The 25971-nt window shown below is 40.1% G+C and overlaps 7 protein-coding genes across 7 annotated transcripts in view; all 7 read right to left on the reverse strand.

Moving 5' to 3' along the window:
- LOC132981979 (protocadherin alpha-C2-like) overlaps positions 1-21765 on the reverse strand; it is a 173709-nt gene extending 151944 nt beyond the window's left edge. Inside the window, exon 1 of the mRNA XM_061048184.1 lies at positions 19300-21765. Coding sequence (XP_060904167.1) covers positions 19300-21654 — 2355 coding nt within the window. The 5' untranslated portion in view covers positions 21655-21765. The remainder of the gene's footprint in view (positions 1-19299) is intronic.
- On the reverse strand, positions 2-4008 carry LOC132981983 (protocadherin alpha-8-like). The gene has a single exon (XM_061048191.1). The coding sequence runs from the start codon at positions 3798-3800 to the stop codon at positions 1377-1379; it is 2424 nt and encodes an 807-aa protein (XP_060904174.1). The 5' UTR covers positions 3801-4008; the 3' UTR covers positions 2-1376.
- LOC132981987 (protocadherin alpha-8-like) lies at positions 4739-7589 on the reverse strand. The gene has a single exon (XM_061048194.1). The coding sequence runs from the start codon at positions 7174-7176 to the stop codon at positions 4804-4806; it is 2373 nt and encodes a 790-aa protein (XP_060904177.1). The 5' UTR covers positions 7177-7589; the 3' UTR covers positions 4739-4803.
- On the reverse strand, positions 7879-11159 carry LOC132981989 (protocadherin alpha-3-like). The gene has a single exon (XM_061048196.1). The coding sequence runs from the start codon at positions 10243-10245 to the stop codon at positions 7879-7881; it is 2367 nt and encodes a 788-aa protein (XP_060904179.1). The 5' UTR covers positions 10246-11159.
- LOC132982555 (protocadherin alpha-3-like) lies at positions 11759-14684 on the reverse strand. Its single transcript, XM_061049110.1, has 2 exons — positions 12032-14684; positions 11759-11773 (listed from the first exon to the last, which is right to left on the reverse strand). The coding sequence occupies exons 1-2, from the start codon at positions 14384-14386 to the stop codon at positions 11759-11761; spliced, it is 2370 nt and encodes a 789-aa protein (XP_060905093.1). The 5' UTR covers positions 14387-14684.
- On the reverse strand, positions 15547-19017 carry LOC132981988 (protocadherin gamma-A11-like). The gene has a single exon (XM_061048195.1). It carries the CDS (start codon positions 18126-18128, stop codon positions 15756-15758), a length of 2373 nt encoding a protein of 790 aa, XP_060904178.1. The 5' UTR covers positions 18129-19017; the 3' UTR covers positions 15547-15755.
- On the reverse strand, positions 21757-25933 carry LOC132982579 (protocadherin alpha-8-like). The gene is made up of 2 exons (XM_061049128.1): positions 23062-25933; positions 21757-21794 (listed from the first exon to the last, which is right to left on the reverse strand). The coding sequence occupies exons 1-2, from the start codon at positions 25469-25471 to the stop codon at positions 21757-21759; spliced, it is 2448 nt and encodes an 815-aa protein (XP_060905111.1). The 5' UTR covers positions 25472-25933.
- Between the last annotated feature and the right edge of the window lie 38 nt (positions 25934-25971).

Genomic DNA, 25971 nt, shown 5'->3' on the forward strand with positions numbered 1-25971 from the left:
TGGCGACCATTTGTTTTTCATATAAGTTTGTTTTAATGTCCTCACTCAGATAAATGTCGAGGAGGGGTGGGGGGAGAATAGCTATAGCTATTCAACAACTGTGGGGGTAACAATATCAAACATTTCAGCACCATGGACAGCGAACAGCGACTGCAGTTGTGTGTATCTTTTACTGGTGAAAATATTTTAATAGCATTTCTGATGTTATTTAACAGCAATGGACCATAAACCATGGTTTATTTTTCGATGACACCCTATACGAGTCAATAGGCCAGACTTTACTTCTTGTGTTGTGTGTATATCTATCGTTATTCTGCTCCTTTTATTTGGAAAAAATGACTCCTCTGACGTAATTCCACGAGCAAACAATAACTGAGCTCGGTACAAGTGTATGCCTTTTTTCTTTTTTTTCTAAATATCGTTCATAGAATAAAAGTACATTTAAAAAAAAGTTTGAAGTATTTCATAGCATAAAAAATCATAAAAGACAAAGAAAACAAAGAAAATACGTCTTGCATCTTTTTTTCAAGACAGGTTATTACCCACATAATGTCAACATCATCGTGTCACTGGTATAGCTTTAATAAGCAAGATGTCATACATTAATCAAATTATTATTCTATTTTTTTTTCCAATATTTTTGCCATACTACATATTTAAATTGCCCCCCTTCACCTTGGTAATTCATTGTCTTTGGCTACATGTTATACTGTTGCATACATTTCAAACTTCCATGCCGAAATTTCAGCCATTATTAATACTAAGCTCTTACATTGTTTTAACTTTAATAATGTTTTCATGGGTTTTACAAGTTTTGGGATCAAACTTCTACCCCATTATCGGCAAAATAGAACCTTGTGGTAATGTAAGTTGTTAACACGGTGACTAGTAAAATATTACTTCACTTTCAGTGTCATATCCAGATTTACCTCTAAAAGATACTTGTTTTTAATAACAACAACAAAAAGGATCTGAACTGCAATATTAAAGGAAATAACTGTCAACTAGTTCATTGCTAATAATTGAAAACACAATACAACAGCCTCTTCAAAGCTTTGTTCATTCTTAGTGTGTTAAGGAGCAAACAAACAAAACAGCCCAGCCAACAAACAAGTCACAATTGTCACTAAACTTCCCTCCTGCTCAAAATGTGCTTGCTATGTGTACCTGAATTATTGAGTTGTATTCAGTATGCAGTTCCTGCATGACCACAAGCTTTTTCTATTGTCAACAAAGTTCCCCTGAAAGGCAAAAGCTTCCAACAACTTCAATACACACTCTCTACATAAGATAGGACACAGACTTAAAAGGGTAGAGTGACATTGCAAAATCAAAACAATTCTAACCTTATCTGACATAAAACTAGTATGACACATTTAAAGATAGTGGTTGTTATATATCAAAGTGTGTTTTAACATGCCTACCTCAGTAGATGTCCTCCTCCTGTCGGGGAGCACCAGTGTGTTGGCATGGCTGCCCGGGACTATAGTAGATCCTATACTCATTCTGGGTCCCACTAACATGTAGCGTTTCTCTCCAGATCTGTACTGGATGCTGTGACACAGTGTCCCGTCATAATTAGTCTCTTGTAGATATTTGGAAGTGTAGTCTGTGGATTTAGAGCACTGCATTGCAATGAGCACGATGATGCTGATGAGAAAAAGTGCTGAAACTGAGGCCAAAGTTATCATGAGATAAAAAGTGACATTACTCTCCTCATCATCGTTTGTTGCACTTTTAACATCAGAAGCAGCAAAAGCCTCTTTGGGCTCCACAACTTTGACAATGACAGTAGCTGTTGCAGAGAGGGAAACGTTTCCATTGTCTTTGACCAGTATGACCAGTTTCTGCTCAGCCTCGTCTGTCTCTGTGAATGAGCGAAGTGTTCTGATCTGTCCTGTATAGCGGTCCAAAGCAAAGAGACTGTGCTCAGTCACTTCCTGCAGTGAAAACAGTAACCAGCCGTTATATCCTATATCAGCGTCATAGGCTCTGACTTTAGTCACCAAGTGTGCTGCGTTCACATTGCGGGGAATCTCCTCCACACCTTCAGCAGAACCGTTTGAGCTGACTGGATACAGGATGACTGGAGCGTTGTCGTTCTGATCCAGAATGAACACGTTCACTGTGACGTTGCTGCTTAGTGACGGAGTTCCAGAATCTGTGGCCACAACTTGGAACTGGAACGTTTTCACTGTTTCAAAGTCAAAACTTTTCAGTGCAGTGATGACTCCATTTTCACTATTAATGTTTAAAAATGAAGACAATTTATTTCCTTCACTTCCATCTCTGAGAATATGATATGTAATAAGTGCATTGTCGTCCTCATCCCGATCAAAAGCTTTAACAGAAAACACAGAGGTACCTGGCTCATTAGCTTCAGCCACATAGAAAGTATAAGGACTGAGTGAAAACTCAGGACTGTTGTCATTCACATCTGACACCACGACGCTTATTGTCTTTTCAGATGATAATGGAGGTTGACCAGCATCTTTTGCAGTTATTGTCAGGTCATAGTGTGACTGTTTCTCTCTGTCCAGAGGCGATTTGGTCACTAATGAATACATTTTGTCTTTCAGTGATGGTGATAAAGTGAACGGAACATCATCACTTATGGAACAAAAAACTTTTCCATTGAGACCAGAGTCCAGGTCATTTACACTGATAAGAGCAACTGTAGTTCCTGGTCTGGAATCTTCAGGGATTGAGCTTGAAAATGACGTGACTTCAATCTCAGGTGCATTATCATTCACGTCAACTATCTTAATTATGACGCTTTTTTGTGTCACTAGTGGAGCCAGACCTTTATCTGATGCTTGAATTTCAATTTCATACCTGTCCTTCTCTTCATAATTTATTAAGCCTTTAACAGTTATCTCACCTGTAGATGGATTAATATCAAACGTTTTAAGTAATCTGTGACTGACACTGTTGCTGAATGAATAAACCACTTCTCCGTTTGGGCCATCATCTAAATCAGTCGCATTCACTTGTGCGACTGCTGTGCCTACTGGAGCGTTTTCATCAAGCATCACAGAATAAACATCTTGAGAGAAAACAGGCGCGTTATCATTGATATCCAAAACATTTACTAGAATATTCACATTGCCAGTTTTCGGAGGTTTCCCCCCATCAAGTGCCGTCAGCACTAATGAGTGGCTTCTCGCTGCCTCCCTATCCAAAGACTTTTGCACAATTAATATTGGTATTTTACCGTCTTCTCCCTTATCTTTAACTTCCAAATGGAAGTGATCATTAGGGCTGAGTTTATATCGCTGAACAGAGAAAGGGCCTCCGTCTGGATCGCTTGATGCTTTAAGCGGAATACGGACTCCGGGCAAAACGGACTCTGAAATCTCCAATATTATCTGTTTCTCGGGGAAACTGGGAGAATGATCATTTATATCCAGAACTTCCACTTCAATATAATGGACCTCCAGGGGGTTTTCTAGCACAGTTTTCAGATTTATCAAACACGTACTGCTCTGCGCACACACCTCTTCTCTGTCGATTTTCCGGCTCACGTAAAGGATACCGTCGTTTTGATTCACGTAGAAAAGAGGATCTGTATTACTAGAAACAATCCGATACTTCCTGCCTTTCAATGAACTCTTATCTAATCCCAGGTCTTTTGCTATATTTCCAACCACAGTTCCTTCGTTAACTTCTTCAGAGACTGAATATCGTATTTGCGCTGCGGCCACGCTCCACAAAAAGACAGCAACCAAGCAGCAGAGTAAATGTCCTCGCGCCCCTCTTCCCTCGTACCTTCTTTGTTCCATGGTTAAAACAGAAATCATCACGAATCCTTTACGCACTCACAGACTGCGACATAATATCATAGTCCTACTCCTGTGCGTTGAAAATATTCATCCAATACCCACAACGACAAACAGAAATACTGATTTTCCAAAAGCAACGGTAAGCTTATAAACGACTGGGACAATGTCGAGGAGTATGAAGAGGTGGAACCAAAATGCTGCGATGACAAAGTTGTGTACTGCCCCGTTTTTGTATTACACTGACACCATGCGATACAAATTATTATTGCAGAAGATCAAAAAGGTAACAGCCCTTAGGGAGATAATACAGATGAGATTTTGATTGTATTTAAAACAAAAAGGCTGGATAGAGATATCACTGTCACCAAAAAAATATTTTCAATAAAGTTATACAGTGAAGCTTTCCAAAACGTTGAGCTGATTCTACACTACGTGTGAGTTTACACCTTCATTATTGATAAGTGGTGTTAATTAAAAGTCTGAAATACTGTCAGCAAGTGGTTTGAACAAACCGGCCAATCACAGAATGCTCAGGACCATGGACAGAGATCTGATCTGCCTTTCTCAAGTCCATTTTATAAATTCATTTCAAGCTTATTTTTAACACCTTTACCAAGCAGCCAACTTTTGCTCTCTATCTTTTAGTGTGAAGGTTAAGTGCATGTTTCACCTTTTTTGCCAGTTTAAAAAACATTGTTCGTTTGATTGACGACCACGGTAGACATGAGGTTATCCAAATAATGTTAAAAAAAACAAAAAAACATTGATTATAAAACATCAATTCAAACAAGTTTCAAGTGTTCCTTTTAGATTAAAGAGATTATGCAAACAGGAAGCCAATGCGCAAGACCAAGTGTTTTGAGGAAAGGTCTGTATAATTCATAAAGTTTAAAATCAGAAACGATTTCATAAAATTGTCTTCACATTCCATCCAAATTGTATTTACTAAAATGAAATTGTTCGTGTATTCAACCATTGATCATACTAGTATTATAATTATTTTTTTGTCAAATAGCTTTGTTTAGTTCCTTACCTCAGTAGAAGTCCTCCTCCTGTCAGGGAGCACTAGTGTGTTGGCATGGCTGCCCGGGACTATAGTAGATCCTATACTCATTCTGGGTCCCACTAACATGTAGCGTTTCTCTCCAGATCTGTACTGGATGCTGTGACACAGTGTCCCGTCATAATTAGTCTCTTGTAGATATTTAGAAGTGTAGTCTGTGGATTTGGAGCACTGCATTGCAATGAGCACGATGATGCTGATGAGAAAAAGTGCTGAAACTGAGGCCAAAGTTATCATGAGATAAAAAGTGACATTACTCTCCTCATCATCGTTTGTTGCACTTTTAACATCAGAAGCAGCAAAAGCCTCTTTCGGCTCCACAACTTTGACAATGACAGTAGCTGTTGCAGAGAGGGAAACGTTGCCATTGTCTTTGACCAGTATGACCAGTTTCTGCTCAGCCTCGTCTGTCTCTGTGAATGAGCGAAGTGTTCTGATCTGTCCTGTATAGCGGTCCAAAGCAAAGAGACTGTGCTCAGTCACTTCCTGCAGTGAAAACAGTAACCAGCCATTATATCCTATATCAGCGTCATAGGCTCTGACTTTAGTCACCAAGTGGGCTGCGTTCACATTGCGGGGAATCTCCTCCACACCTTCAGCAGACCCGTTGGAGCTGACTGGATACAGAATGACTGGAGCGTTGTCGTTCTGATCCAGAATGAACACGTTCACTGTGACGTTGCTGCTTAGTGACGGAGTTCCAGAATCTGTGGCCACAACTTGGAACTGGAACGTTTTCACTGTTTCAAAGTCGAAACTTTTCAGCGCCAAAATATCTCCGTTTTCACTATTAATGTTTAGAAATGAGGACAATGTACTATCCCTGGTTTCTTCTCTTAGAATTTGATATGAAATTAAAGCATTTTCATTTTCATCGCGATCTAATGCCTTTACTGAGAATACTGAGGCTCCTGGGCTGTTATTCTCTGTGATATAAAATGCATAGGGGATTGATGAAAACTCTGGACTGTTGTCATTTACATCTGAAACTAAGACGCTTACTGTCTTTTTAGATGAGAATGACGGGTCACCTGTGTCTTTCGCTATAATTGTGACATCAAATTTGGAGACAAGTTCCCTGTCCAAGGGCGACTTGGTTACGACAGCGTACATGTTTTCTTGTAAAGATGGAGATAATGTAAAAGGAACACCTTCATTGATTGTGCAGATGACGTTTCCATTGATTCCAGAGTCTAAGTCGCTGACACTGATCAGGGCCACTGTAGTTCCTATCTTTGAATCCTCTCTGATAGAGCTAGAAAATGATGTCACTTCAATCTCAGGGGCATTATCATTAACATCAAGGACAGTTATTATAACACTTCTGTCTGTGGTTAGCGGAACTTGTCCCTTATCAGATGCCTGAATGTCAATCTCGTAACTTTTACTTTTCTCGAAATCTATATGATCCATTACTTTGATTTCACCAGTGTTTGTGTCTACACTAAACAAGGTAATTAATTTTGGATCAACTTCCTTACCAAATGAATATATGATTTCGCCATTTGCACCCTGGTCCAAATCTGTTGCATTTACCTGAATCACTACAGTGCCAATGGGGACGTTTTCTCTAAGTGTGGCAGAGTATAACTCTTTGACAAACACCGGGGAGTTGTCATTAACATCTAGTACGTCCACTGTTATTTCTATAGCGCCAGATTTAGCCGGTTTACCCCCATCAACTGCGGTCAGGCGCAGCTTATGTCTCCCGGCTGTTTCTCTATCGAGCTGCTTCTGCACAACTAAAAATGGAACTTTACGGTCCTCGCCTCTGTCCTTCACTTCTAACCTAAAATAGTCATTATGGCTGAGTTTATATTGCTGGATGGAGAACTGGCCTACATCGGGGTCTCGCGCAGCCTGTAGTTGAAATCTCGCTCCTGGTAAGGCCGACTCAGAAATCTCGAGCCTTTTCTCTTTCTCTGGAAATACAGGCGAGTGGTCGTTAATATCTAGTATTTCCACTCCAACGTAGTGGATCTCTAGTGGGTTTTCTAGCACTGTTTTCAGATTGATCAAACATGGGCTGCTTCGGTCGCACACCTCCTCCCTGTCTATTCTTCTTTTCACATACAAAATACCATCATTTTGATTCACCTGAAACAGGGGTTCAGTTGATCCTGCTACAATGCGATATCCTCTGTCTTTGAGTGCAGCCTTATCTAGTCCCAGATCCTTAGCTATATTCCCAACGACGGATCCATCCGGAACCTCTTCAGATATCGAATATCTGATCTGTGCAGAGACTCCGGTCCATAGAACAACCAAAACCACCAAGACGGCAATCCACCACTGTCGCTCCCTCCGTGCTGTGCATCCCCTTTGTTCCATGACTTGAAGCCGATAAAAAAAAAAAAACGTCCAGTGTCTGCTCCGTTATAATATTGCTCTTTGTGAATGCGTCATGTTTCTAAGTAATGTCCTTTAAAACGCTATTGAACAACAACAGTCGTTGATGCTATTCGCGGTCTTACGCTCAAGGATGTTGTGTGATAAGCTACAAGGGCTCCGTCGAAATAAAGCTCAAGATGTAAAGTGATGCACAGAATCACTAAACAACACTGACACCAAGCGTTGAATCTGATATTTGCTAGTCTTACGGACGTTTGTAAACATTTGGTATCTAAGAAAGACTAAACATGTTCAGAGGCACGACATCCCCACATTGGAAATATTTAGTCGATGTTTAAACCTAGAGCTTTCCAGACAAATTTCAGCCAAAAATATAGAGCCACTGGGAGGAATTGCTCTTGCATAAAGAACATTTAAAATAACAATATGCTAAAGAACAGAATCTAAAATGAAATCCATAGTGATGAAAACGAAAGGGCTCACTTTTCAGAAATGCAGTTTACAGTCAAACTGGCAACAGTTGTGCTTATTAAAAGAAACAGGGGCGGTGTTTTACTTATATTTCTTAGATGGAGAGTCACCGATAAAGGGTATTTTTTTCTCACTGACAGGTTATCGAACTTTTTTTTTATACAAAGCGATAAATATTCAAGGATTAGGACAGCCAAAACATCAACACAATTATCTTACCTCAGTAGATGTCCTCCTCCTGTCAGGGAGCACTAGTGTGTTGGCATGGCTGCCTGGGACTATAGTAGATCCTATACTCATTCTGGGCCCCACTAACATGTAGCGTTTCTCTCCAGATCTGTACTGGATGCTGTGACACAGTGTCCCGTCATAATTAGTCTCTTGTAGGTATTTGGAAGTGTAGTCTGTGGATTTGGAGCACTGCATTGCAATGAGCACGATGATGCTGATGAGAAAAAGTGCTGAAACTGAGGCCAAAGTTATCATGAGATAAAAAGTGACATTACTCTCCTCATCATCGTTTGTTGCACTTTTAACATCAGAAGCAGCAAAAGCCTCTTTGGGCTCCACAACTTTGACAATGACAGTAGCTGTTGCAGAGAGGGAAACGTTTCCATTGTCTTTGACCAGTATGACCAGTTTCTGCTCAGCCTCGTCTGTCTCTGTGAATGAGCGAAGTGTTCTGATCTGTCCTGTATAGCGATCCAAAGCAAAGAGACTGTGCTCAGTCACTTCCTGCAGTGAAAACAGTAACCAGCCGTTATATCCTATATCAGCGTCATAGGCTCTGACTTTAGTCACCAGGTGTGCTGCGTTCACATTGCGGGGAATCTCCTCCACACCTTCAGCAGAACCGTTGGAGCTGACTGGATACAGGATGACTGGAGCGTTGTCGTTCTGATCCAGAATGAACACGTTCACTGTGACGTTGCTGCTTAGTGACGGAGTTCCAGAATCTGTGGCCACAACTTGGAACTGGAACGTTTTCACTGTTTCAAAGTCGAAACTTTTCAGTGCAGTAATGTCTCCATTTTCACTGTTTACGTTCAGAAACGAGGCCAGCGATTGCTCTCCGTCCCTTAACCGTAATATATGATATGAGATAAGAGCATTACTGCCCTCGTCATTATCACGGGCTGTCACTGCTAAGATAGACGATCCCGGGTTGTTATTCTCTGTTATGTAGAAAGTATATGGGTTCTGCGAAAACACCGGGCTGTTATCGTTTTTATCTGACACATCAATGGTTATAGTTTTTTCCGATGATAGGGGTGGTTCTCCTGCGTCTTTGCTTATAATTGTTACAGTATATTGGGCCTGCTGTTCTCTATCCAAAAGTTCTTTTGTTACGAGAGAATACATGTTACTTTGTAAAGATGGAGTAAGCGTAAAAGGAAGATCTTGGCTTAGATAACACATAACTTTTCCGTTGAGACCAGAGTCCGAATCTTTAACATATATCAATGCCACAGTGGTTCCTGGTTTTGAATCTTCTGGGAGGGCACGTGAAAAAGATGTCACTTCAATCTCAGGTGCATTATCGTTCACGTCGATAATATGTATAACAACGCTTTTGTCCGTAGATAGTGGATGTTCAGCTCTGTCGGATGCTTGGATATCTATTTCGTATCTGCTACAGTCTTCAAAATCTATTTCGCCTGCCACAGTAATTACTCCAGTAATCGGATTTAAATCAAATCGTGAACGTGCACGTGCATCCACGTCATTGCCAAATGAATATACAACCTCACCATTTGGCCCTTCATCTAAATCGGTTGCATTTACTTGAATAACAGTTGTACCAAGAGGAGAGTTTTCTTTCAGCTGCACGGTATAGACCTCCTTGGTGAACAGTGGAGGGTTATCATTGACATCCAGTACATCAACAATTATAGTCATGTTTCCCGACCTCGGAGGTTTACCTCCATCAATGGCTGTCAGAAGTAACACATGGGTCTTGGCAGATTCTCTGTCAAGCGGCTTTTGAAGTAATAAACTCGGAGTTTTACGGTCCTCGCCACGGTCTTTAACTTCCAAACGAAAATGTTCATTATTGCTTAACTTATACTGCTGAACGGACAGTGAACCACTATCGGCATCACGTGCAGCTTGCAACTGGAATTTTGCTCCTGTTAATGCAGATTCAGAAATTTCCATTTTTTTTCCTCTTTCGGGAAAGCTCGGTGAGTGGTCGTTCACATCCAGAATCTCAACTGCTACATAGTGGACCTCCAGTGGATTTTCTAGGACAACTTTTAAGTCGATTACACAAACCTTGCTTCGTTCGCAAATTTCTTCTCTGTCAATCTTTCCGTTTACATATAAGATACCGTTGTCTTGATTTACTCGAAAAGGAGGCTCTGTCGTGCCGTATACAATACGGTATCCCCTTTCTTTTAGTGTGGCCCGATCAAGACCTAAATCTTTAGCGACATTTCCAACCACAGTCCCCTCGATTACTTCCTCAGAAATAGAATATCGGAATTGTCCTGAGGCTGTGCTCCAAAATGTAACTAAAACAATGATGTAGGCAACCAACCTCCCTCGCTCCCTCTGTGTCTGGCGTCTTTGTTCCATGATGTGAAAACGAAATGTTTAAATTCCAAACATTTAAAAAGAGCTATGCCCGTGAACCAAAGTAAAATCCATCCGTCGCCTTCGTTGCCATAATCCAAACGTTTTCAAACAGAGAATTTGATTTTTTAAAGCTTGACTGTGAATTCACGCTGTTTCCACGCAAAATGTCCTGTCCGTAATGGTTACAGATGAAGGGGATGGGTCCAGCGGCTATGACGAAAGCATGTTGAAGGATTAGTTGTTATTATACTGACACCCACTGATCGAGAGTCAGATTGCAATGCTGTATTTTATACCTTAGAAAAATTGTATTGAACAATCGACCAAACACCAAGAATCATCTTTTTAAACAATGATGAAAAACGGACACACATAGTCCCCCTCATAAGGCGCAGGTGAGGCAATGATAGCCGTGCATATACATTGAATAAACTGTACTTGGAGACATTATCTCTTGCACCACATTACACTACAATTAGTAAGGCAGGTGGCGCTAAATAAAACGATACATTACGTTTATTAAGCGCTAAGAAAACGGAGATGAATTGTGACCCTCCAATGGTGGTTGTGTCCGACGCCCTCTACTCCCGTCATTACTTTGTGAAAACGGCTAAACAACTTTTGAAACAGAGCCCACGGTTAATTATTTAAACTGAAATGTTTTACCAAGTTAATCACTGATACTATAAAACATGAAAATACTCGACTAACACACTTGTAAGAGGCAACGAGAGAGTGTATAATGTTCTTATGACAGATAAAAAAGAGAACCAATCAGGTGTCTGGTTGTGGATCATGGTAACTAAGCAGCACTCTTTGGTAGCACCATAAGAGCTGCTCATTCTGCAGTCAGCACCTGTTGCATTCAAGACCACAGTTAGTATTAACTTATATATAATAACAGTGTTTGGCTGAAAAACGTGTATATAGGTTGAAAACCTGTCGTTTTTTACTGGAGGAACAGTGTCAACTACGACTAAAATCAGAGGTAACTGAGAAAAAGGACGAGTAATATAATTTATCATTAAAGCTGTGCGGACAGGAAAAGTCTGGTTGGGGCTAAAATGTCGGTTGTTTAAGCCATTATGCTCGTTGTGTAGTTTGGGAAATAGTGACCTATACATCTACTTCTTTTAGTTTTATTTGTGTTGTCAATATTGTTTCATCGTACTGATGTACTGCAGTTAACTACAATCAACTTGTCCAAAGGGTAGCAAAGGGGAAACAGTCACGATTTAGTCAATCTTTCCATCTTGTGTAAATAAAAAAATGAATAAATGTGAAAATTAGGCTCCTTGGTACTAATACATCATAAATAAATACATTATATTAAAGGAATAAACAATTATTTTTAATACCTGATACTTCAAAGTTGCAGTATAAATAAAGTGTAACTTAAAAATGTCACTCAGTCACTGGTCATTTACCCTAGTTCATGAACCTGCTTGAAAATGGTAAGTCGGTGCATTTCAGCACCATGGATAGCGATGAATAGCTAACCCACAACCGTCCACTATGCCCTCAAAGCCTTAAAACACAGATGATGTGATACACATTCAGGCAAAAAAGAAAAAGACCGCATTTGCTACATATTTCAGTCCTATCTCAGTAGATGTTCTCCTCCTGTATTCAGTAAATGCATTTCCACTCCCACCAGGTTTCCTTTTTTCAACCAAGTTTAATTACAACACAAACCTTTCCAACCACTTATAGATACGCATCACATGAGGTAGGAACGAGACTAAAGATGTAATTGAGGTTGAACAATAGTTTTGATATGTCCTACCTCAGTAGAAGTCCTCCTCCTGTCAGGTAGCACTAGTGTGTTGGCATGGCTGCCCGGGACTATAGTAGATCCTATACTCATTCTGGGTCCCACTAACATGTAGCGTTTCTCTCCAGATCTGTACTGGATGCTGTGACACAGTGTCCCGTCATAATTAGTCTCTTGTAGGTATTTGGAAGTGTAGTCTGTGGATTTGGAGCACTGCATTGCAATGAGCACGATGATGCTGATGAGAAAAAGTGCTGAAACTGAGGCCAAAGTTATCATGAGATAAAAAGTGACATTACTGTCCTCATCATCGTTTGTTGCACTTTTAACATCAGAAGCAGCAAAAGCCTCTTTGGGCTCCACAACTTTGACAATGACAGTAGCTGTTGCAGAGAGGGAAACGTTTCCATTGTCTTTGACCAGTACGACCAGTTTCTGCTCAGCCTCGTCTGTCTCTGTGAATGAGCGAAGTGTTCTGATCTGTCCTGTATAGCGGTCCAAAGCAAAGAGACTGTGCTCAGTCACTTCCTGCAGTGAAAACAGTAACCAGCCGTTATATCCTATATCAGCGTCATAGGCTCTGACTTTAGTCACCAAGTGTGCTGCGTTCACATTGCGGGGAATCTCCTCCACACCTTCAGCAGAACCGTTTGAGCTGACTGGATACAGGATGACTGGAGCGTTGTCGTTCTGATCCAGAATGAACACGTTCACTGTGACGTTGCTGCTTAGTGACGGAGTTCCAGAATCTGTGGCCACAACTTGGAACTGGAACGTTTTCATTGTTTCAAAGTCGAAACTTTTCAGCGCGGTTATGTGTCCGTTTTCAGAGTTTACATTAATAAATGATGTCATACCATTTTGACTTCCCTCTCTCACGATTTGATATGAAATAGCTGCATTTTCATTCATGTCTATATCTGTTGCACTCACAGAGAATATTGAAGCTCCAGCAACGTTATTTTCTACCAGATAAAACTGTAAAGGGTTTAGTTCAAAATGTGGACTGTTGTCATTCACATCTGATATCTGAATACTGAGAGTTTTAAAAGAAGATAAGGGAGGGTCACCACAATCTGTGGCTTTTATTGTTATTTCAAAATATGACACCTGCTCTCGATCTAGGAGTTCCTTGGTGACAACTGAATATATGTTCTCCTTATAAGAAGGTTTTAAGTCAAAAGGTACGTCGTTGTTTATCTTTGAAATTATCTTTCCATTGACTCCGGAGTCTTTATCCGTCACACTCAGAAGAGAAATAACTGTTCCAGGTTTTGAATCTTCAGACACTGTATTTGACAGTGATGTGACTTCTATTTCAGGTGGATTATCATTGACGTCTTTTATTTTAATAATGACTCTACATCTTCCAATTAATGGAGGCGTTCCTTTGTCCGACGCCTCAACATCCAGTTTATAATTCTCTGTTTCCTCAAAATCCAACTCTCCTTTTAATTTTAATAGTCCACTTGCACTGTCCAGTTCAAAGATCTCGTAAGCTTTTCGTGCTAATGTTTTACTGAGTCTGTACTCTATTTCCCCATTCGCCCCTTCATCTGGATCAATTGCATTCACTCTTGTTACAGTAGTGCCAACAGGTGTATTTTCATTTATTTCTAATTGATAAGTATCCTGACTAAACATTGGACGGTTATCATTACTATCTAGAACAACGATAGAAATATTTGAAGTTCCTGATCTTTGTGGTTTACCTCCATCAACAGCTGTTACAATTAGCAAGTGTTCTTTCTTTTGTTCTCTGTCTAAAGATTTCTTCAGCACTAAAAATGGCATTTTTTCCTCATCGCTTTGACTTATTTCTATTTCGAAGTGATCGTTTTGTGTTAAAGTATATGTACGAATAGAGTTACTCCCAGCATCGGGATCACGAGCAGCGTGTAGCTGGAATCGAATTCCCGGGGATGATTGTTCTGCTATTTCAAATGTTTGTTTATTTTCAGGAAAACTAGGAGAATGGTCATTAACATCAGTAACTTCAACAACAATATGGTGCATTTCTAACGGATTTTCAACAAGGATTTTTAGTTCCATCATGCATGGACCATGTCCGTGACACAGCTCCTCTCTGTCGATTTTCTTACTGATCTGTAAGGCTCCATTGTCCGGGTTAACCTCGAAAAAAGCGTCCTTAGATCCAGACACAACACGAAACCGCCGATCAATCAACGAGGATTTGTCCAAACCAAGATCCTTTGCAACATTTCCAACAAGGGTTCCTTCTTTCATCTCCTCTGGTATAGAGTACCTCAATTCAGCCAAAGCCTGCTTTCCATAGATCAGCAATAATGAAAAATGAAAGATAAACCAAACGTAGCTCTGTGATTTAGATCGCCTTTGTCTCCCCATCGTGATCCAGCGCTATTTTAACACACAAGATCGCGTCTCTGCAACAACTTAAATTTGTTTATCCGAACCGTCTAGCATAGTATTTATATAAATCTCAACCAAGCGATTTCATTCGACTCGCATACTCAAGTCAAATGTATCCTCTGCTGTGAAGAAGCGAACAAAAGCTTTATAAGGGGAGGGACACAATCTGCGATGGACCAATTGATGTAACAGTGACACCGAGTGGACTATATATAATATGATTAAAAGTCCTGAAAATACATTACAAATATGTACACCTAAATCAGAAATCACACCTGACGATATCACAAAAGACGAGGGGATTAAGTACGCTATTAAAAACACCGACATTATACAAATGCTTAAAGTTAGATATAGGACTCTGACATTCCTATGGTCATGTTACATTTTCGCTCTGCTACAGCTAGAAATATCGTTTATATTGGTGAAATGCGATTATGGGCAAAGATAGAAAGCTATAACTTCGAAGTTGCATTATGAACGAAATTACAAAAACTACACCATTAATAACGAAATTATTAGGCTTCAGCCTGCTTCATGTCTGCCAGTGCACTTCAGCACCATGGAGACTGATCCCAAACAGACCAGCTTCCCCCCTATCTCTCTCAACCACATAATTTCTCTCCCCGGTTAACTATGCCTAAGGCGACTATGCCTTTTGCACAACGATGATGAATGCAACCAACAACATCATACATTATCCATCTGCTTATTAGACTGAGTGTGAATTCATTTAATTTGATCCCAATGTTATTGGTGCTAATATTCCTTTCAAACAATAAATCAGCAACATAAATATATCCATAAATACCTCCGCATATGATAAATGACATGTATACCCATTCCTAGCATTACAGCAGCCTTTTTGTCAATATTCGTTTTATATGCCTAGTGGAGTTACAAATAATACCAGGACATTTTTTTTGTTATTTTATGGAAAATAATTGGTGGCCTTTGTTAAATACTCATTGCCCAAGTTTCCCCAACAAGAGGCTGATATGGGATAAACTTGTTTGATTTTCTCACTGGGAGGGATAGGTCGTTTTTTATCGGAATGCTATATAAAAACACATCAGGGGTTCATAACAACATAGCAAGAGTTTGGATAAATACAATGAAGTCTCTGGATGAGAACAGAGAACGTTGTGTATCTATTTAAGCAACTTCTACACACAGATAAAGGATGAGGCAAACATTATTTTAAGGTGACACACTTAAAATGTTCTATTAAAAAGAGCAGATACTAAAGCTTCTGTCTAAAAAAATCGTAACTACCAGGTGAATTAGACCATACATCCTAAAACCCCCCAAAATGTGATTGACAGAGCAGAAAACAGCATCTTTGTTAGGTACCAAGTCTTACCTCAGTAGAAGTCCTCCTCCTGTCAGGGAGCACTAGTGTGTTGGCATGGCTGCCCGGGACTATAGTAGATCCTATACTCATTCTGGGTCCCACTAACATGTAGCGTTTCTCTCCAGATCTGTACTGGATGCTGTGACACAGTGTCCCGTCATAATTAGTCTCTTGTAGGTATTTGGAAGTGTAGTCTGTTGATTTGGAGCACTGCATTGCAATGAGCACGATGATGCTGATGAGAAAAAGTGCTGAAACTGAGGCCAAAGTTATCATGAGATAAAAAGTGACATTACTCTCCTCATCATCGTTTGTTGCACTTTTAACATCAGAAGCAGCAAAAGCCTCTTTGGGCTCCACAACTTTGACAATGACAGTAGCTGTTGCAGAGAGGGAAACGTTTCCATTGTCTTTGACCAGTATGACCAGTTTCTGCTCAGCCTCGTCTGTCTCTGTGAATGAGCGAAGTGTTCTGATCTGTCCTGTATAGCGGTCCAAAGCAAAGAGACTGTGCTCAGTCACTTCCTGCAGTGAAAACAGTAACCAGCCGTTATATCCTATATCAGCGTCATAAGCTCTGACTTTAGTCACCAAGTGTGCTGCGTTCACATTGCGGGGAATCTCCTCCACACCTTCAGCAGACCCGTTGGAGCTGACTGGATACAGGATGACTGGAGCATTGTCGTTCTGATCCAGAATGAACACGTTCACTGTGACGTTGCTGCTTAGTGACGGAGTTCCAGAATCTGTGGCCACAACTTGGAACTGGAACGTTTTCACTGTTTCAAAGTCAAAACTTTTTAGCGCAGAAATTTGACCGTTTTCAGAATTTATATTGAGATAAGACAAGACGCCATTTTGACTTCCCTCTCTCACAATTTGATATGAAATAGCTGCATTGTCATTTATGTCATTGTCTGTTGCGCTCACAGAGAATATTGAAGCTCCAGCAATGTTATTTTCTACCAGATAAAACTGTAAAGGGTTTTGTTCAAAATGTGGACTGTTGTCATTTACATCTGATATCTGAATACTGAGAGTTTTAAAAGAAGATAAGGGAGGGTCACCACAATCAGTGGCTTTTATTGTTATTTCAAAATATGACACCTGTTCTCGATCTAAGAGTCCCTTGGTGACAACAGAGTAAGTATTTTCCTTGTATGAAGGTTTTAGTTCAAAAGGCACGTCATTGTTAATGGTTGTGAGGATTTTACCATTGATACCGGAGTCTTTATCCATCACGCTTATAAGTGCAACAATTGTTCCAGGTTTTGAATCTTCAGTCACAGTGTTCGAAAGGGAAGTGACTTCTATTCGTGGTGGATTATCATTGACGTCTTTAATCTTCACAACAACTCTACACCGGCTTGTTAACGGCGGGGTGCCTTTGTCAGACGCCTGAACATCTAATTTGTAAATCTCTGTTTCCTCAAAATCCAAAGCTCCTTTCAAATGTAGTTGTCCACTTAAACTATCCAATTCAAAGATCTCGTAAGCTTTTCGTGCTAATGTTTTACTGAGTCTGTACTCTATTTCCCCATTCGCCCCTTCATCTGGATCAACTGCCTGTACTCGTGTTACACTAGTGCCAACAGGTGTATTTTCATATATTTCTATCTGATAAGTATCCTGACTAAACATTGGACGGTTATCATTACTATCTAGAACAATGATAGAAACATTTAAAGTTCCTGATCTTTGAGGTTTACCCCCATCAACAGCTGTTACAATTAGCAAGTGTTCTTTCTTTTGTTCTCTGTCTAAAGGTTTCTTCAGCACTAAAAATGGCATTTTGTCCTCATCGCTTTGACTTATTTCTATTTCAAAGTGATCATTCGACGTTATTGTGTATGTGCGGATTGAGTTAATTCCAGCATCAGGGTCATGGGCCGCATGAAGTTCGTATCGCGATCCTACAGATGCATGTTCTGCTATTTCAAATTTCTGTTCTGCTTCAGTAAATCTGGGGGAGTGATCATTTACATCAGTAATTTCAACAACTACGTAGTGAATTTCCAACGGGTTTTCAGCAACGATTTTCAGCTCCATGAAACATGCACCACTTCCCTCGCACAGCTCCTCTCTGTCTATCTTCCTACTGATATGTAAGGCTCCATTGTCCGGGTTAACCTCGAAAAAAGTATTCTCAGATGCAGACACAACACGAAACCGCCGATCAATCAACGAGGATTTGTCCAGACCTAGATCTTTGGCAACGTTTCCAACAAGGGTTCCTTCTTTCATCTCCTCTGGAATCGAGTACCTCAATTCAGCCAAAGCCTGTTTTCCAAAGGTCAGCAGTACGAAAAAAAGAAAGACAAAGCAACATCGGCAGCTTGATCGAGATCTTCTTTCGTTCCCCATCGTCAACCAAGAACTGAAACACTCACAGGATCCTTTTCCTGCAACAAATCAGACTGACATATCCGACCCGCTTAGCATCGTAAAATCCTAATAACGGTGTTGTTCCACTCGCATGCTCAATCAAATGTGTCCTCTCCTCTGACGAACCGAACAAAAGATTTTTTTAGGGGAGGGACTAAGCCTTTTATGGCCTTATTGATGTTACAGTGACACCAAGTGGATAAAATAAGGTGTATACTTTGCTGAGAAAACCCATCTTTCGATATCACAACAGAAGCAAAGCCTTGTGCATTATATTATCAGGGGAAGTATGTGCTATAGCTACCTTATCCTAACTTTCTTATACCTTTAGGTTTCTGTCTCTCTTCGACACATCATAAAACTATAACTAACATCAAGACAAATATTCACAAGAAGCTAAATCGTTAAAACCTCAAAGTGACAATACAAATACATTTAGTTGGGGAAAATGCATATTTATTTTGTTTGAGATTCCCTGCTTTGTCATTATTCTCAACAATGATCTAATCAACAAGTCTAGGCTGCAAAATCAATAAAATCACCAACACTAAACATGTGTTGTGAGTTTAAGTTTACTTTTTCTCCTTCACAGTTGAGTGGGTGAACTTCAGGACCATGGATAGCGATTCCAAACAGACCAGCTGCACTTTCTTAGTCAAATTATCGTCTCCTTAGTTATCCAACCAACAATCTAACAACAGCACAACCAACATTATATCAGACTATAAGCAGATATTTTAATCATTATATTGTAATTATTGTTGTTCGTTTGTCAAACTGTTTGCCCATATTTTGCCAAAAAACGGGCAACAATCAAGTCCGGCTGTCCCTCTCACAGAGGGAGACAGTGGCATTACTTTGCGATGTGTTTTGGAAAACAAAAGTGTTCATTTAAACCAATGAAGTGTATTGAAGAGGCTGAAGATGACCGGACCAAATAGAAAAATGAGCACTGAACAGCAGCAGGAAGCTGAGAGCAACATTATAGTAATCCATGAAATCTTTAATCGTCTCCTTCAAAAGAAAAAGACGCCATACCTTCTGTCTTAAGTAAGGCGCTGAATAAGACACCACAAATAATCAATTACACAAATTGTGCTACACAAGTCTTGACAGAAAACAACACCTTTGCAACTTGGCAAAGTCTTACCTCAGTAGAAGTTCTCCTCCTGTCAGGGAGAACTAGTGTGTTGGCATGGCTGCCCGGGACTATAGTAGATCCTATACTCATTCTGGGTCCCACTAACATGTAGCGTTTCTCTCCAGATCTGTACTGGATGCTGTGACACAGTGTCCCGTCATAATTAGTCTCTTGTAGATATTTGGAAGTGTAGTCTGTGGATTTGGAGCACTGCATTGCAATAAGCACGATGATGCTGATGAGAAAAAGTGCTGAAACTGAGGCCAAAGTTATCATGAGATAAAAAGTGACATTACTCTCCTCATCATCGTTTGTTGCACTTTTAACATCAGAAGCAGCAAAAGCCTCTTTGGGCTCCACAACTTTGACAATGACAGTAGCTGTTGCAGAGAGGGAAACGTTGCCATTGTCTTTGACCAGTATGACCAGTTTCTGCTCAGCCTCGTCTGTCTCTGTGAATGAGCGAAGTGTTCTGATCTGTCCTGTATAGCGGTCCAAAGCAAAGAGACTGTGCTCAGTCACTTCCTGCAGTGAAAACAGTAACCAGCCGTTATATCCTATATCAGCGTCATAGGCTCTGACTTTAGTCACCAAGTGTGCTGCGTTCACATTGCGGGGAATCTCCTCCACACCTTCAGCAGACCCGTTGGAGCTGACTGGATACAGGATGACTGGAGCGTTGTCGTTCTGATCCAGAATAAACACGTTCACTGTGACGTTGCTGCTTAGTGACGGAGTTCCAGAATCTGTGGCCACAACTTGGAACTGGAACGTTTTCACTGTTTCAAAGTCGAAACTTTTCAGCGCAGAAATTTGTCCGTTTTCAGAGTTTATATTGAGAAAAGACATGACGTCATTTTGACTTCCCTCTCTCACAATTTGATATGAAATAGCTGCATTGTCATTTATGTCATTGTCTGTTGCGCTCACAGAGAATATTGAAGCTCCAGCAACGTTATTTTCTACCAGATAAAACTGTAAAGGGTTTTGTTCAAAATGTGGACTGTTGTCATTTACATCTGATATCTGAATACTGAGAGTTTTAAAAGTGGAAAAGGGAGGGTCACCACAATCAGTGGCTTTTATTGTTATTTCATAATGTGACACCTGCTCTCGATCCAAAAGTCCCTTAGTGATAACTGAGTAAGTGTTTTCTTTGTAAGAAGGTTTTAATTCAAAAGGTACGTCGTTGTTAATGGTTGAAATTATCTTTCCATCAACACCAGAGTCTTTATCCATCACGCTTATAAGTGCAATAATTGTTCCAGGTTTTGAATCTTCAGACACTGTATTTGACAGTGATGTGACTTCTATTTCAGGAGGATTATCATTGACGTCTTTTATTTTAATAACGACTCTACACCGGCTTGTTAACGGAGGAGTTCCTTTGTCCGACGCCTCAATATCTAGTTTATAAATCTCAGTTCCCTCAAAGTCCAGTGCTCCTTTCAACTTAATTATTCCACTTGAACTATCCAGTTCAAAGATCTCGTAAACTTTTCGTGCTAAGGCTTTACTGAGTCTGTACTCTATTTCCCCATTCGCCCCTTCATCTTGATCAGTTGCATTCACTCTTGTTACAGTAGTACCAACTGAGACGTTTTCATATATTTCTATCTGATAGTTATCTTGACTAAACATTGGACGGTTATCATTGATATCTAGAACAACGATAGAAACATTTAAAGTCCCTGATCTTTGAGGTTTACCTCCATCAACAGCTGTTACAATTAGCAAGTGTTCTTTCTTTTGTTCTCTGTCTAAAGATTTCTTCAGCACTAAAAATGGAAGTTTTTCCTCATCGCTTTGACTTATTTCTATGTCAAAGTGATTATTTGTGGTTAATGTATAAGTGCGGATAGAGTTAATTCCAGCGTCAGGGTCACGCGCAGCGTGTAACTGGAACCGCGTTCCCGAAGGTGCATGTTCAGCTATATTTAATTGCTGTACCTTCTCAGGAAAACTTGGGGCGTGATCATTTACATCAGTAACTTCTACAGCTACATAGTGGATTTCTAACGGGTTTTCAACAAGAATTTTCAGCTCCATGAAACATGCACCATTTCCCTCACACAGCTCCTCTCTGTCGATTTTCTTACTGATCTGTAAGGCTCCATTGTCCGGGTTAACCTCGAAAAAAGCGTCCTTAGATCCAGAAACAACACGGAAACGTCGATCGACTAACGATGCTTTGTCCAAACCAAGATCCTTTGCAACATTTCCAACAAGGGTTCCTTCTTTCATCTCCTCTGGTATAGAGTACCTCAATTCAGCCAAAGCCGGGTTTCCAACGACCAGCAGTAATGAAAAATGAAAGATAAACCAAACGTAGCTCTGTGATTTAGATCGCCTTTGTCTCCCCATCGTGATCCAGCGCTATTTTAACACACAAAATCGCGTCTCTGCAACAAGTCAAATATCCGACCTGTTTAGCATCATATTTATATAAATCTCAACCAAACGATTTCATTCGGCTCGCATGTTCAATTCAAGCGTTTCCTCTGCTACGAAGAAGCGAACAAAAGCTTTATAAGGGGAGGGACACAATCTGCGATGGCTCTATTGATGTAACAGTGACACCAAGTGGACTATATATATGCCTTATTTGATTAAAAGTCATATATACATATATAACGAATATATATACACCTTAATCAGAAATCACACCTGACGATATCACAAAAGAAGCGGAGATAACTCAGGCTGTGAAAAAAACATGATACCTAATACACAATTCTATAGGCATGACTCATACATAGTACCACGTTACTTTTTCACTCTTCTAAATATGAAAACAATTGTGTATATATGCCAAGAAAGGTTACTGGCAACATTATATCGAATTAAGTCTTGTGATTTACAATTTAAATAAAATTACAAATACTAAACAATTCAAAAATAAGTTCATGTTCTGCTTTGCTTTCAGTCTGCTTGAAAACAGCTATTGAACTTCACCACCATGAATACCGATTTCAAACAGTGCCGTGGCCTCGTTTCTGTCCCATCCACATCATTTGTCTCCTAAGTTATTAAACCTTTGGCACTATCGTGGTATTCAGACCGACAACATTATCAATTAGGAAGTTGATCAAAACCGTCTGCCCCTATGTTCCCCAAAAGCAGTTACAATCGAGGGAAGTATTTACCTTTTCAATTCAATCTAGAAAAGCGCATATTTACCTTCCGTTGCCGTGTATTCAGCTTTGTTTTTATTTCTGTCCGAAAAGAGTCAGGGCATTTCAGCACCATGGATAGCTATTTCAACCTTCGATGCAGACTTTTCGTCATACTTTGTCTTTTTGATTGATATGCCAAAGTAGAGTAAATAGAACAAGCTTAATTTTAAAAAAGGACAGGTTATTTTTTTCATAATTTCATTACAATTAAAATGGTCATTGACAAAATACCTTTGACAATCTTTATCAAACACAAGCTGGTATGACATTGACTTGTTCTATTCTCTCACTGGAAAAATATATTCTTTATCTAAACGGCATACACAAACACCTGTTCATAACGACTCAGGAAATAGTTTGGGTGTAACTGGAGAAGAGCTGAGAGAACGTTGTGCATAACTCAGCAGCGTTTGCACACAGAAGAAGAATAAGAAAAAATATATGGAAAGCGAAGTGAAATCTGTTCTTTTGAAAAGAGAAAACACCATACAAATTTTCCTGAAGCTATAGTTGAAACATTCCGACTAAGAAACATATAACCTCAAACTGCAAACAGTGTGATACACACCTGAACAACAGCAAAAATATATATAACTGCGTGTTAAAGCTCTTACCTCAGTAGAAGTTCTCCTCCTGTCAGGGAGAACTAGTGTGTTGGCATGGCTGCCCGGGACAATAGTAGATCCTATACTCATTCTGGGTCCCACTAACATGTAGCGTTTCTCTCCAGATCTGTACTGGATGCTGTGACACAGTGTCCCGTCATAATTAGTCTCTTGTAGGTATTTGGAAGTGTAGTCTGTGGATTTGGAGCACTGCATTGCAATGAGCACGATGATGCTGATGAGAAAAAGTGCTGAAACTGAGGCCAAAGTTATCATGAGATAAAAAGTGACATTACTCTCCTCATCGTCGTTTGTTGCACTTTTAACATCAGAAGCAGCAAAAGCCTCTTTGGGCTCCACAACTTTGACAATGACAGTAGCTGTTGCAGAGAGGGAAACGTTTCCATTGTCTTTGACCAGTATGACCAGTTTCTGCTCAGCCTCGTCTGTCTCTGTGAATGAGCGAAGTGTTCTGATCTGTCCTGTATAGCGGTCCAAAGCAAAGAGACTGTGCTCAGTCACTTCCTGCAGTGAAAACAGTAACCAGCCGTTATATCCTATATCAGCGTCATAGGCTCTGACTTTAGTCACCAAGTGTGCTGCGTTCACATTGCGGGGAATCTCCTCCACACCTTCAGCAGACCCGTTGGAGCTGACTGGATACAGGATGACTGGAGCGTTGTCGTTCTGATCCAGAATAAACACGTTCACTGTGACGTTGCTGCTTAGTGACGGAGTTCCAGAATCTGTGGCCACAACTTGGAACTGGAACGTTTTCACTGTTTCAAAGTCAAAACTTTTCAGCGCGGTTATGTGTCCGTTTTCAGAGTTGATGTTGAGATTGAATGCGTGATTGTTGTTATTCTCTTTTCCATTTCTTAAAATATTGTACAAAATACGAGAATTATCTCCTTCGTCGAGGTCAGATGCCTCCACCGAAAACACTGTTGCTCCCGGAGAGTTATTCTCAGTAACATAAAATGTGTAAGGGCTTGCTGAAAACTTTGGATTGTTATCATTTACATCTGATACAATAATACTAATGCTTCTTTCAGAAGACAACGATGGCACACCTGCATCTTTTGCTACAATTGTTACATCATATTTGGACTGTTTTTCCCTATCTAGGAGCGATTTTGTGACTATAGAATACATGTTGTCATGTGTAGAAGGTGATAATGTGAATGGAACATCTTTATCGAATGAACAAATAACTTTCCCATTAAGACCAGAGTCTTTATCATGGACACTTATTAATGCCACAGTGGTTCCCAGTCTAGCATCCTCTGGTATTGCCCTCGAAAACGATGTAATCTCTATACGAGGGATGTTGTCATTTAAATCCACAATATTCACCAACACACTTTTATCCGTCCTCAAAGGAGCAGATCCCTTATCAGACGCTTGTATATCAATTTCATAACTTTCCTCTGATTCAAAGTCTATCAGTCCTCGAACAATAATTTCTCCTGTTATTGGATCTACACGAAAAAGTTCGCGTATTCTGCTGTTCACATTCTTGCCTAAAGAATAGATAACCTCGCCATTGGAACCTTCATCTAAATCAGAAGCATTTACTTGTATAATTGTTGTATCAATAGGAGCATTTTCTTCCAAAAGAACCGAGTAAGTGTCTTCGTTAAATACTGGCATATTATCATTAACGTCTAAGACGTCAACAATTATTTCAGCTGTTCCGGACTTACTTGGTTTTCCTCCGTCAATGGCTGTTAGTAGCAGCTTATGACTTTTCTTTGTTTCCCTGTCTAGCGTTTTTAGTAAAACTAATATCGGTATTTTTCCATCTTTTCCCCGATCTTTGACTTCCAAACGGAAATGATCATTTGGACTAAGTTTGTACTCCTGGACAGAAAATTGACCGACATCAGAATCGTGTGCTGCTGGCAACTGGAGACGCAAGCCTGGGAGAACGGACTCTGAAATTTCGAGACGTGACTCTTTGGTGTTGAAGGTGGGAAAGTGGTCATTCACGTCCAGCACCTCTACAGTCACATAATGAATTTCAAGAGGGTTTTCCAGCACGGTTTTCAGATTTATTAAGCACACACTATTCCTCTCACAAACCTTCTCCTTGTCAATTACACGGTCAACATACAATAATCCGTCGTTCTGGTTTACATGAAAGAATGACTCCGTTGAACCCTCCACAACACGACATCCTCTTTCCTTCAGTGTGCTTTTCTCTAACCCCAAATCCTTTGCTATATTCCCAACAGCGGTTCCCTTTTCAACTTCCTCGGGGATGGAGTATCTTATTTGCGCGGAAACTGTGCTCCAAAGCAAACCTGATAAAACAATGAAAGCGACCCACCGCCATTGCTCTCGCGATGGTCCAGGTCTTTTTTGCTCCAGAGCAAAAAGATGAAAATAAATATCCATGTCTTAGGATAACGACCTCATCAAATACAAAAAACGTACTCTATGTTCAATAAAGTGTGCTGTTTCTTGGATGTTATCCTATTTGTGGATGTAAAATCGTTGCAGTGAGAGCAAGGGATGCACCCAGTCCTGAAATATAAAATCCATGCCCACAATGGGGAGGACCCTAATCTCAGACAAAGGCGTCTCTTTAAACGCTTTTCTGCTCGCATAGTGACACCAAGTGATCACATTCCAGATAGTTTCCTCCACAAAAAAGGCATTCCCTCATTCCATCAAGAAACGTAGGCCTAAATGGTGCACATTGGCTACTTTGATCGTGGCTTTATCAAACACACTCCCCTCGCTTTTTTGTTTTCAGCACAATGGACAGTGACTTCATGACAAAGACTCGTCCCTTGTAGGGGCACTCCATAAACAACTCAAAACATAAACAGCACTTTGGAAGTCAAATTTATGTTATTTTTGTCATCTTATATTATTAAAATAATTAAAATTAA

The sequence above is a fragment of the Labrus mixtus genome, chromosome 10, assembly GCF_963584025.1.
Source record: "Labrus mixtus chromosome 10, fLabMix1.1, whole genome shotgun sequence".
Lineage (NCBI taxonomy): Eukaryota > Metazoa > Chordata > Actinopteri > Labriformes > Labridae > Labrus > Labrus mixtus.